Below are 13,144 nucleotides of genomic sequence, written 5' to 3' on the forward strand. Positions count from 1 at the left end.
TGACTGACATTCATTTCTTAATTTATCGTACAGGACTATTAACAACCGTTTTAATGTTGTGTCTGTCAAGCTTATAGCCTAAATTAATTAATCAATAGAAAAATCTATGAAGTCAATTGTTAAGGCATCATTTGGGGAGAAATATGAGTATTTACACAAATATAAGTGGGATCTTTATTTTTCATTCACAATGAGGACGATCTTCCTTGCTCGAGTAACAACTACAAGTAACAACTGATAAACGTCAACATAGCTTACCTTTTCTCTATTAAATGCATTAGGCCTACATGGAATATTATATATTTCAGTTGAACATGCAAGGGATGTAACAAGGCCTAATTTTAGGATACTCAAGTATTTTGTCTACTTCAGAGAAATTCGATAAATGTCAAAGTGCTTTTGCTTTTATTTGTCTATTTTTCAGACATTTCTCAAAGCCGGTCAAATTCGGGGGACTTTATTCCAATAGCATGATTTATAGGCCTATAACAAAGTTAGTGCAGGAACTTTGCATACGTATAAGCTACTTCAATTGACTAGATTTAGTCTACGTTTCCATTGCCGTTGTACACAATAACTGCTTGTTAGTGGACTAATATTTATTTTATGCTATTTATACTGAACAAAGCTATGAAAGCAACATGCAACAATGTAAAAGATTTCACTGAGTTACAGTTCATATAAGGATATCAGTCTATTTAAATAAATTCATTAGGCCTTAATCTATGGATTTCACATGAATGGGAAACCTTAAAAAAGGTAGGGGCATGGATCAGAAAACCAGTCAGTATCTGGTGTGCCCACCATTTGCCTCATGCAGTGCTACAAAGCTCCTTAGCATAGAGTTGATCAGATTGTTGATTATTGCCTGTGGAATGTTGTCAAATTCCTCTTCAATAGCTGTGCGAAGTTGCTACATATTGGCGGGCACTGGAACAGGTTGTCTTAAACGTCAATCCAGAGCATCTCAAACATGCTCAATGGGTGACCTGCCTGGTGAGTATGCAGGCCATGGAAGAACTGGGACATTTTCAGCTTCGAGGAATTGTGTTCAGATCCTTGCACCATGCGGCCGTGCATTATCATGGTGAAACATATGAGGTGATGGAGATGGATGAATGGCACGACATTGGGCTTCGGGATCTCGTCAGGGTATCTCTGTGCATTCAAATTGCCATCGATACAATGCAATTGTGTTCGTTGTCCGTAGTTCATGCCTGCCCATACCATATTCCCACCGCCTTTGACATCATCAAACGCTCTCCCACACGTCGCCATATTTATTTAAACATTTTTATTTTACCTTTATTTAACTAGGCAAGTCAGTTAAGAACACATTATTATTTTATACACGTGATCTGTGGTTGTGAGGCGGGTTGTATGTACTGCCAAATTCTCTAAAACGAAGTTGGCTTATGGTAGAGAAATGAACATTCAATTCTCTGGCAAAAACTCTGGTGGACATTCCTACAGTCAGCATTCCTACACTCCCTCAAATGTTGAGGCATCTGTGGCATCGTGCACATTTTAGAGTGGCCTTTTATTGTCCCCAGCACAAGGTGGACCTGTGTAATGATCAGCTTCTTGATATGCCACACCTATCAGGTGGATGGATTATCTTGGCAAACGAGAAATGCTCACTAACAGGGATGTAAACATATTTGTGCACAACATTTTTGAGAAATAAGCTTTTTGTGCATATGGAACATATTTTATTTCAGCTCATAAAACATGGGACCAACACTATACATGTTGAGTTTATATTTTTGTTTAATATATATTCTGCCTGTTTAATATGTTCGATTTTGAGCAGACGATGGAATGTGCTTGACAGAACCATGGCTAGCTCCGGTTTGTGCCTGCGCCACATCAACGCATCTTGACGCAGAGGTCACTCGCAGGCCTCTGGCTCCTTCTTATGTCTTAATTATATTGATAATACATTTCATCCCATCATTTTGATGAAGGCTATTGTTCGCTGTTTTTCTATTTCGCAAGTCGTCCTACAAGATCCGAGTCTCCTTTAGGTTGGATGCACATTAAGTAGCGAACAAAATAGAATCTAATGACATGAATCAAGGCCAATCAAAGTCGAGAGAACGTCTGTCTGGCTCTTCCTCATTAGAGCGCGGGATTGACAGTTCTAGGTTCAAATAATCTCCTGTTCGCTTCTACATAGAAACAACAAGAGAGTGAGAGTCCTGTATACTGGATATTAATTGCGCCTGTGTTTCGATGGGATGAGCTTGTGGAAATGTTGACCCAGGGACATAGGCGGCTATTGATTAATTCGATATATGCCTACATTATCTCGTGCATGATCCTGAATCATCCTGATAATTGCTGCATTAAAATTATTTGAGCTGGATTAGAACCTATAGCATACACATATCCTACATTCGTATTTTACAAATGCATTTGCATTTTACTGTAGACCCAGCAGGTTTTTCTTTGCGCTTGGCTACATATGAAGTAACATACCCCCAACTCTGAAATTGTATTTACAACAATATAAATACAATTAGACCCGCCCCTAAATGATCCAAAAATGCTACATATTTTCGTTCATGATTACAAGTCACTACATTCACAAACGGCGTAATAAAATACACATTGAGAGAACAAAGCTGAGTATCGACCTCAGCTACCACAGACCTTGCTCTTCAGATAATTGGTATATTTTTATCTAATGTATATTTTTCTTTAGAGAAACAGAATGAGAGAGATGCATTGAGAGGTAAACACCATATATTATAGATTTTCTTCTATACCCATAGGCCTGAAAACCTTTTCACCTTCTCAAAAACCTTCAACATTTGAATTAGATTTCTCTTTTGTATTAAATACAAATTGACCTAAATTCATGGCAAAATACTCCTTATTATCCACAAACAGCAGCAAGTGTTTCTTTTCCTTCACTCCCACATTTATATTTTATTGGTTTTGAGGAATGGCAATGTCAAAACACTCCCTGCCTGTAGCCAAACCAGCAATGGGTCTCAGTTTATCTTGAACACAACTAGGTGAGTGAGGTCTCCCAGATCCACTGACGCTACAATTCAATTCAATAACACAAGAGCGCAGGTGCATTCGCATATATAACTAGAATCATGATACTATTCTGATATAGTACAACCGGTATTCTAATCTCAGTTGTGTTGTATTTGCGTGGATTGGTGTTGCATGACCTTTAGATGCTCCGATCTGCCTCATGTCCTCTGTGCTGTTGGTCCTCTCCATCATGGGACGTAGACTGTGTTTGGCATGTGCTGACGAGACCCAATCACTCCCGATCAGTGGTAGATAGAAAAGGTGTGGATATGGATGGAATGGGGACATGGGACGCCTGTGTGCCTTCGCTTCGCTGCAAGACCGAAGCTGTATGATGGCCCCTCGAGAGGATGTCAAGGGTGAAGGACCCCTCAGGTGACTCTCTTTCTTTACTCATTCCTCACGTTACCTCTCCTTCACTCTCTTTTTGCTCTATTGCACCCTACCTCTCCACACGCTCATACAACCTGTAGGCCTAGTGTGCAGCGCAAGGACCACCTCATATATTCAATGTGAGTGGGAGAACGAGTGTGAATTTGTGTAACATGGAATGTGTGTAATTTAACCTCTCCACGGTACCATATTGATTGTGGTTTTCATTGTGCCTTAGGGGATGTCACAAAAGCTTATATGGAAATGTGTTTCAGGGTAACATTTTCTATGATTCATCGTGCACAAAAACATTATGTAGCCTAATAACTAAACCAAACTAGACATAATGTAATGAATGAAACAGCAGACACAACAGGAATTGATTGCTGAGAGCTTTATTTGCTGCTTGTTGAGTAGCTGTGTAATGCACACAGAGGTTCTGAATATGTGGTTCAAAGGCACATCACAAGAGCCAAAAGGGTACTACTTGACTAGGTTGCAGGGTCATTCATGGTCTCATGTCTTGGTCAAAGGTCAGAGACCAGACATGAGCCGTCAGTGCAAAGCTCCAGGGGCGTGAGGGGTTAAGGGGTGAGAGAAGGTTACATGGTCATTCACGCCTATTCCTCGTCCGAGTCATCGGCAGCGCCAGAGATTATGTAGGTTTGCTCCGTTGTGTCGCTTTCCAGTGTCTCATCCTCTGATTTAACTGTTCTAAGGGAAGTTAAAAAAAATGAACTGGTTGAATAAGTTTCTTTACAAAGACACAATGTGAAGAAAATGTTTTCTACTGTGTTAAACTGTGTTAAACATTCTGACCTAACAATGTTCTGTCCTAACAATGGTCAATGATAAGCCTACATTACTCTCATTATTGTTTAAGTGCAGGTTACTTTTACCTGATGAGCACCGTCCTCCTCTCCGTCATCTCCACTGCCTGCTCCTCGTGGGAGTACTCCATGGAGGTGCCGTACCCATATTCACCTGCACCATTTCCCATGCCTCCTCCATTGCCTCCAGGACCCATGGCTCCAGCACCCATGCCTTTAGCACCATTGCCTATAGCACCAATTCCTCCACCATCCATGCCTCCACCCATTCCTCCAGCACCTGTGCTTCCAGCTCCTAGGCCTCTAGCACCCACGCCTCCAGCACCCACGCCTTTGGCTCCAATTCCTCCAGCTCCCATTCCTCCACCACCCATGATTCCAGCTCCAACCCTGCCTCCAGGGCCATGGCCTCCTGCACCCATGCCTCCTGCACCCATCCCTCCACCTAAGCCTCCAGCTCCACCCATTCCTCCACCACTGCCTCCAGGTCCAATGCCTCTAGCCATGCCCACACTCATCCCAGCGCTCATGGAGCCTGAGCTGCTACTCATTATGGACATGGTCCCAACCATGGTTGTGAGTCGCAAGTCCTCACCCTCAATCAGCTTCCTATGAAAACAGAGAAAAGCCGTATCAATGGATCAGAATCAAGAATATGACATTACCACAAATTCACTCTTCTAAAGGTTATTTACATGCTCTATATGATCCTATCTAAATCCATTGCACTAAACCTGGCACCACCTGAGTGGTACCTCACCTGTAAGTTGTGATCTCAATCTCCAGAGCCATCTTCATGTTCAGAAGGTCCTGGTATTCACGCAGGTGCAGAGCGATTTTCGACTTGGTGGATTTCAGCTCCTCCTTCAGGGCCTCAATTCTTGCCTGTGACGTCAAAACAGCCAGCTTGAGTTTGCACCTTAGTAGGCTACAGATGAAAGGTTCAACACCAACCATACATATGCAGCCTACTAGGATTTGAACTGTGTACAATCAATTCAGATATATTTAATGGTTGAGTTCTGTAGTAAACCGGACTGATCGAACATGCTCACCTGAAGATCCTCCAGCTCTCTCTTGTACTTTTCCTGTGCTTCACGAACTTGTGCCTCCAGAGCCTCATTCTTGGTCTTCAGAGCTTCCAGGCCACGCTCTTTGTTTAGGATCTTCAAAAGGTTAGGAAAAATACAATAAAAAATGCATTTTTCATTCACATTTTGATTGAGGAAAAATTTCCATTGCCATAGGCTACAACTCTTATTTAGATTTAGCCTCAGTAATAATAGTTAATGTGTCACATTTTACAACCATGTAGGAATATCTTCATCAAATAGCCTAACTTACATCCTTCTTGGCGCCAGAAACTTCTTCCCTGACACTTCGAACCATATCCACATGTTTTGTCGTCTTGTTGTTCAGGTCTTCAAATTTACTTTTATACCAGGAATCCATTTCCTAGAACATTTAGGGGCCATGAAACACATATTCTGGGGTCACACCTTGAAATGAATGACTGCTGTATGTATACCGTCCAGTTAATTATAAATAGGCCTACCTGTAGATTTTTTGCCGCAATTTCGTCATACTGAGCTTGGATTTGTTTGAGAGCGCCTGAGAGGTCGGGGAGGTCATAAGCGCTCTGGGCTGAGGAATGGGCAGCATATATCATTTTCAGTAGCTCTTCAATTTCCTGAGAAAGAAAAAAGGTTCAATTAAGTCCAGTGTAATACTATTTTGGGGTTTATATGGTCCCACCACCAGTGTTGTGTGGAGTTAAAACGACACTAATTGGAGTAAATATCCAACTCTTATAGTTGCTTAAATTGAATTCCACATATTGAAAAACACATACTGAAACAATATAAAAAAATCTACCTGCAACAGAGCATGCTGGGAAATATGACAGCGGCCCCTCCCACATATGTGGATAACTCCATAGATTTAACTGCATGTCTCTGGTTACTCTTAATGGAGTTAAAAGTACTCCATCCCAATGAACTCCAGTTATCAACACAGGAAGAATATCACTCTCTTGAGGGTTAAGATAACTCCTAAGAGTGAATTTAACCCACATTTTTTTAAACACTGATTACAACTATCCTTGATTTACTGTTTAGCATTTCGTCCATTAGCTAGAGTTTGTACAGGTTGGTCCAAATCAATCAGTGCACGCTATACGGGACCTACCGCTTTGTGCACCCTCTGAAGGAATTCAATCTCCACCTCCAACTGCTCGAGCTGTTTCTCAAGGGCGATGCGCTGAGAGGTGGCTCGGTCCACATCCTGAATACCACATAGCGGCACACAATGGCGTCAATGGCACTTTAATGTTTATTAGGCAATTTTGGCTAAGATTATACAGTGATTAAACAACCTCTCACCGGACGGAATGCTTCTATCTCCATCTCGACCCGCCTTCTCAGCTCAACTGCCTCCTCGTATTTGACTTTGGTTATCTCCAGTTGACCTGCCATGGCCTCTTTACCGGCTAAAGCTTGGTCCTGTAAACCAAAACACAGATGAACCTTTATTGGGGTATAAAGGTAACAAGCCAATAATAAATGATAGGCTGTGTCAGCTGTGTCACCATATTGGACACATTCTAATTGTCGCTCTCTTCCATTCTTTCTCCCTCTCCTCCTGTGTGTGTGTGTGTGATTTCTGTTTTCTGCAAGGTAAACAAGAAAAACAGGGATAGTGATGACGTGTGGATTAAGCCATTCTGTCTCACCCGCTGCCTTCTCATCTGATCTGCAATCCTCTTCAGATCTCTCAGCTGATCCTCATAGAGTTTGCGCAGGCCCGACGGCTTCACGAACCGGTTCTGGATGCCGTCAATCTCCATCTCCAACAGCTTGTTCTGCTGCTCCAGGGACCGAACCTTTTTTAAGAGAATGACAATGGCAGGGTATGAATTATCATCAAGTTCGCCAGGGCCCCCCACTTGAATATGCTCGCTGCCCAAATAAGTGGGAATAATGAGCGCCTCCGTCTCCACAGCCAGAAGGCGCGTTTCTCCACTGCAGGCCTGTATGGCACACTCAAGCAAGCGTAGTCTAATCAGACAAATTCCATCAAATAAACATTGTTCCCCTACGTTAAGGGCGGCAGAATATCGCACAGATGTTAAAGAATATTGGCAGTGGCACTGAGGCAATGTATCCGGCCAGAATCTACACACAATAGCACATGCATGTGTGAAGAACAGATATGTGTAGGCTATAGCTTACTAGAAAGTGGGCTCTCTCTAATTAGAAAAGGCACTAAACAACAAGTTCATCCCCATATGTTGCGTGAAGTAGTCTGTGCATGCACACCTATCCAATAAGCTGTTTGTGTGCACTAGCCTTGGCGCCTTGTGTGTGAGCAAGCCTGGTGAGTGCTTACCTTCTCAATGTAAACAGCAAGTCTGTCGTTCAATACGACCATCTCCTGCCGTTCACCACTGCGCGTGCTGAGGAATTCTTTGTTCTCGGCAGCAGATGCGTCCAGGTCCACCGGGGCCCCGTTGCCATAGCCCACACATGCCATGGTTCCCACATTCCCGCTAAAATGACAGACAGTTCAACACTCACCGCTTGACCTGGAGATAACTGACGTCACTTTGTTATTCTGTGAACATCAAGGCATAACGTAAACATTCAACGTTTTAAAGGTTATTGTCACTTGCACGTCATATCACAGCCACATGGTTGATCGATGGCCTGTCAAATAATATTTTATTAATTTCCAGGTGCCATATTTGTTCCTACTCTGATGTCAGATGCAAAAAAAATGTTTTGGCTGCGCTGAAGAAGTCTATATCCGTCCGCTAATACAGGACTAGTAAAGGCCAGTACGTACTTCTGTGATAAAAAAAGAAAATACTAAATGTATTTGTATTTGAGTGTTTAATAGCATTTATAACTTGAGTCTGATAATTATCTAACAATCTGATAGCCTAATACTTGCTTGATATAAAGTATGGTTTGCAGTTTCTTGAAATACTTTGCAAATGCAACCTACTTCTACGTGAAAATTGAAATGGTCCATTCATTCATTTTACTAGTCACGCTTATCCAGAGAAACTTACTGTAGTGAGTGCATACCTAGTGCATACCTATTCATACTTTTTTTGTACTGGTCCCCCGTGGAAATCAAAACCACAACCCTAGCATTGCAAGAACATGCTGTACCAACTGAGCCACATCATCACAAACCACTTGATGTCTCAGTGTACTCAATTACTGTATTGTGCATTGTTTTCCTTCATGGTGATGGAAAGTCTACATGTACAAACCTAGATGACCAGCCAATGCAGTAATGTACATTGACATTAACTGGTTCGTAAGGATGCTAATTTAATACTTCTCAAAAAGTGGTTGTTTTCCATGTTATTTGATCAAGAAAAATATTTAATTTGATGTGGATGTTTTGTGTCTTTGCCCATAACTTTTCACCTTTTGATGTAAATGTTTGAGGACAGGGTTTTGTTCTTTATTGATTCAATTGGAATGACAATCACAGAGAAAGGGAGAGGGCAGCAACTCTTACAATTCCAACTGTTGAATCCTTCAAAATACTGTTCTTAATTATATGACACTCTTTTAAAAATATTTTTTATACAAAGCATCATTTATATATATTTTTTTTAAATTCGGACTTTTCAGCACCCATAAATCCCGCAGCTATGGCCCACTGCTGTTACAAATTAAAATAATACATTTTAATAAAACCAAAAACATTCTCATGGATATGAGCTATTTGCTATTTTGCGGTTTTTGAAATGTATTGAATTTAGTCTCTTACAATGTTTAGGCCTACCTACTTGTGTATTTATTGATACCTAAAACCTACAATTCACAATAATATAAAGAGTTGTAAATGGTTTAGATGCTAGGCCTGTAGGCTAAGCTTTATGTAGAAAATTGACATAGGCCTTACTTTTTTGACAACTAATAGTTTCTCTATTAGTTTTAATCAATTGATGCCTTTGAATTGCATCAAATATACCTTTAGAAATAGGCTAGAGCTGCACAATAAGAAACAATTAAAACTGTGGTTTGTGTAAAAGAGGGGGAGGTGGTGGATTATACATTGTCTATGGTTCCACTATCTATAGCCTCAGAAGAGCAGTAAGGGCAGGGGAGGTACATACACTGTTGACAGCAACATATCATCTATCTTGTACTGTAATAATTGCATGTATTTTGATGGTAATGTAACGTAAGTAGTTTTCTGTAAATTCACAAATAGAATACTTGTGGTGTATCAGCAGTGTGTAATCTCACATTATCTATTTAAGATGTTACCTATGTTTTATCAACTGTATCTATATAACCTCCATTACCCACTACTATGCCAAACCGAACCATACTGTGCCGTACTGGGCTTGAACATTTGAGTATAGCCGCAGATGGAACAATGAACCGGATATTTCACTGGATGTATAAATGTGTAGCATCCAGTTAGCGTTTCCACTCACTACCAAATATGGTGATGAAAGGGAAAGGGGAATACCTAGTCAGTTGTCCGCATTTAACCCAACCCCATTGAATCAGAGAGGAGCGGGGGGGGGGGGGGGGGGGGGGGGGGCTGCCTTAATCGACATCTACGGCGCCCAGAGAACAGTGGGTTAACTGCCTTGCTCAGGGGCAGAACGACAGATTTTTACCTTGTCAGCTCGAGGATTCGATCCAGCAACCTTTCTGTTACTGGCCCAACACTCTAACCACTAGGCTACCTGGGAGAAGATGGAGAGATGGATTTGGGCAGACATTCCGCACATTTTCTCCTTGATGAAACATTTGATCTTAATACAGTTTTCTGTTTCCAAAACTAGAATCTGTAACAAACAGAGTGGACCACGTTTGGTAGACTTTATCTTTTGCCAAAGTTTCTAAAAAATGGCATTGTTTAGAAGGGGTGCAAGGGCCAATTTAGTTATTACACATAGGGACTTCAGAGAGTAGGCGTTCCCCAACTGAAATAAATGCTCAAATGCACCAGTAGGATCTCGCTAGCTCATGCTTGTTCTGTCCACTATAATAAATTTGCTCCCGTTGGAAACGGCAGGCGGTGGTCTATCTTGGGTTAGTTATAAAGATCTTTGGTATAGCCCTTGCAACTATGGTGGAGGCAGAACCAGGCCAGCTCAGTACAGCTCAGCTTGGCTTAGTTGTGTGAAAAGGCTGTTAGTGTACTAGGTGTACAGGGTGGAGTGAGCGTCTTACCCAGCCATGCGGGCGTTACGTGAGGTGGAGACGGTCCTTCTGCCCATGGTCTGGGCCTGCATTCTGCTGGCTCCGGCACTGGGCGAGTAGTTGGCTGACTGGTGGCGGTTAACTCTCAGGGTTGGGGATGGGCTGGACACCCTAACCTGGTAGGAGGATGAGCTGCTGATGTCCTCAAAGTGGCGTCGGTAGGACGAAATCCTCTCAGGGCTGTGACTCATGTTGGCGGCTGCTCGGGTTTGCCTATGTATGGGTTCTCTGGAGGTGGTCAGTCTTCACCTATGGGACCTCTGCTGCTTTTGTTGTACACTAGCTCCATCGCCAAGGCTTTTTATACTCCACACGGCCTGGCTTAGCCCAACCCAAAAACATGGCCTGGCCCAACCCAACTCATGAGCCAAGAACTCTGGAATCTCTAACCTCAGCACTACACTGGGCCAGACCTGCCACGACATTCAGACATCTGCCAGCAACCTGAGAGGATCTGAATAGGGGCTATGGAACAGAAAGGTAGATAGAACAGAGGCAGCACTAGCAGGGCCCATTAGGCACGCGCAGCAGCAGTCACTGATGTAATCTGCTCTGATGTGGCAGGGGGCTTTAATTGCACGCAGAGCACAGGGGGTGACCCGATGAGGTCAGGCTGGCTTCAGAGGGACAAGGGGCTGCCTGAGATTTGACATAAATTAGTACTTATTACTCTGGTCTGTTTTTTACATTAAATAAAGGATATGCAGAATTATTTTTTGAATTAACTGCTTGAGAGAGAACCAGGGAAAATGAAGAAGCAGGGGGGTTTATCTGAAGTTCACGCTTGATGTGGCAGAAGGATGTGAATGGAATAAACGGTAGTCTGGTCTGGCCAGGGAGTAGCTCCTACTACAACACCTATAAGGCCACTCAGCCGGTCAGGCAGGGCGTCAGCAAATAGACATGGTCCTGAAAAGATACTGCCTTCCTTGACCCTAAACCCTTATTGGCCACTAACAAACCAAACTCCCCAAACACATTCACAAGCATAGACAGCAAGTACATACATTTGAAGTCGGAAGTTTACATACACCTTAGCCAAATACATTTAAGTTTTTCACAATTTCTGACATTTAATTGAGTAAAAATTCAGTCTTAGGTCAGTTAGGATCACCACTTTATCTTAAGAATGTGAAATGTCAGAATAATAGTAGAGAGAATTATTTATTTCAGCTTTTATTTCTTTCATCACATTCCCAGTGGGTCAGACGTATACATACATACTTGGTAGCATTGCCTTTAAATTGTTTAACTTGGGTCAAACATTTCGTGGAGCCTTCCACAAGCTTCCCACAATAAGTTGGGTGAAATTTGGCCCATTCCTCCTGACAGAGCTGGTGTAGCTGAGTCAGGTTTGTAGGCCTCCTTCTGCCCACAAATTGTCTATAAGATTGAGGTCAGGGCTTTGAGATGGCCACTCCAATACCTTGACTTTGTTGTCCTTAAGCCATTTTGCCACAACTTTGGAAGTAGGGTTGGGGTCATTGTCCATTTAGAAGACCCATTTGCGACCAAGCTTTAACTTCCTGACTGATGTCTTGAGATGTTGCTTCAATATATCCACATACTTGTCTGTCCTCATGATGCCATCTATTTTGTGAAGTGCACCAGTCCCTCCTTCAGCAAAGCACCCCCACAACATGTTGCCACCCTCGTGCTTCACGGTAGGGATGGTGTTCCTCGGCTTTACAAGCCTCCCCCTTTTTCCTCCAAACATAACGATGGTCATTTTGGCCAAACAGTTCTATTTTTTTTTCATCAGACCAGAGGACATTTCTCCAAAAAGTACGGTCTTTGTCCCCATGTGCAGTTGCAAACCGTAGTCTGGCTTTTTTATGGCGGTTTTGGAGCAGTGGCTTCTTCCTTGCTGAGCAGCCTTTCAGGTTATGTCGATATAGGACTCGTTTCACTGTGGATATAGATACATTTGTACCTGTTTCCTCCAGCATCTTCACAAGGTCATTTTCTGTTGTTCTGTGATTGATTTGCACTTTTTGCACCAAAGTACATTCATCTCTAGGAGACAGAACGCATCTCCTTCCTGAGCAGTATGACAGCTGCGTGGTCCCATGGTGTTTATACTTGCGTACTATTGTTTGTACAGATGAACGTGGTACCTTCAGGTGTTTGTAAATTGCTCCCAAGGATGAACCAGACTTGTGGAGGTCTACAATCTTTTTTCTGAGGTCTTGGCTGATTTCTTTGGATTTTTCCATGATGTCAAGCCAAGAGGCACTGAGTTTGAAGGTAGGCCTTGAAATACATCCACAGGTACACCTCCAATTGACTCAAATGATGTCAATTAGCCTATCAGAAGCTTCTAAAGCCATGACATCATTTTCTGTAATTTTCCAAGCTGTTTAAAGGCACAGTCAACTTCGTGCATGTAAACTTCTGACGCACTGGAATTGTGATACAATTAATTATAAGTGAAATAATATGTCTGTAAACAATTGTTGGAAAAATTACTTGTGTCATGCAAAGTAGATGTCCTAACCAACTTGCCAAAACTGTAGTTTGTTAACAAGAAATTTGTGGAGTGGTTGAAAAATGAGTTTTCATGGCTCCAACCTAAGTGTATGTAAACTTCCGACTTCAACTGTACATACAGCATCAATATATGTGTTCCCTATTACAACCCATGCACCA

General features: G+C 42.2%; 1 protein-coding gene across 2 annotated transcripts; it reads right to left on the minus strand.

The window, feature by feature from the left end:
- Positions 1-3,802: 3,802 nt before the first annotated feature.
- On the minus strand, positions 3,803-10,952 carry LOC110489980 (desmin). 2 transcript variants are annotated; one of them, XM_021563025.3, is made up of 11 exons: positions 10,466-10,952; positions 7,641-7,800; positions 6,985-7,134; positions 6,635-6,754; positions 6,441-6,536; positions 5,809-5,943; positions 5,598-5,708; positions 5,309-5,419; positions 5,014-5,138; positions 4,323-4,862; positions 3,803-4,137 (listed from the first exon to the last, which is right to left on the minus strand). In XM_021563025.3, the coding sequence occupies exons 1-11, from the start codon at positions 10,684-10,686 to the stop codon at positions 4,044-4,046; spliced, it is 1,863 nt and encodes a 620-aa protein (XP_021418700.3). In that variant the 5' UTR covers positions 10,687-10,952; the 3' UTR covers positions 3,803-4,043. The 2 variants fall into 2 exon arrangements, with proteins under 2 accessions (XP_021418700.3, XP_021418710.3); XM_021563035.3 differs by having other exon boundaries at positions 3,803-4,132; positions 10,466-10,951.
- Between the last annotated feature and the right edge of the window lie 2,192 nt (positions 10,953-13,144).

The sequence above is a fragment of the Oncorhynchus mykiss genome, chromosome 2 (assembly GCF_057628025.1).
Source record: "Oncorhynchus mykiss isolate SJ-2025 chromosome 2, ASM5762802v1, whole genome shotgun sequence".
Lineage (NCBI taxonomy): Eukaryota > Metazoa > Chordata > Actinopteri > Salmoniformes > Salmonidae > Oncorhynchus > Oncorhynchus mykiss.

What these genes read in the sequence shown, in the direction of transcription:
- LOC110489980 (XM_021563025.3), bottom strand. Translation starts at nt 10,686, where the DNA reads ATGAGTCACAGCCCTGAGAGGATTTCGTCCTACCGACGCCACTTTGAG. An exon ending in ATCAGATGAGAAGGCAGCGG is followed by an intron (nt 6,755 to 6,984) that starts GTGAGACAGAAT and finishes TTTGGTTTACAG; the next exon opens with GACCAAGCTTTAGCCGGTAA. An exon ending in ATTGAGATCACAACTTACAG is followed by an intron (nt 4,863 to 5,013) that starts GTGAGGTACCAC and finishes CTGTTTTCATAG; the next exon opens with GAAGCTGATTGAGGGTGAGG.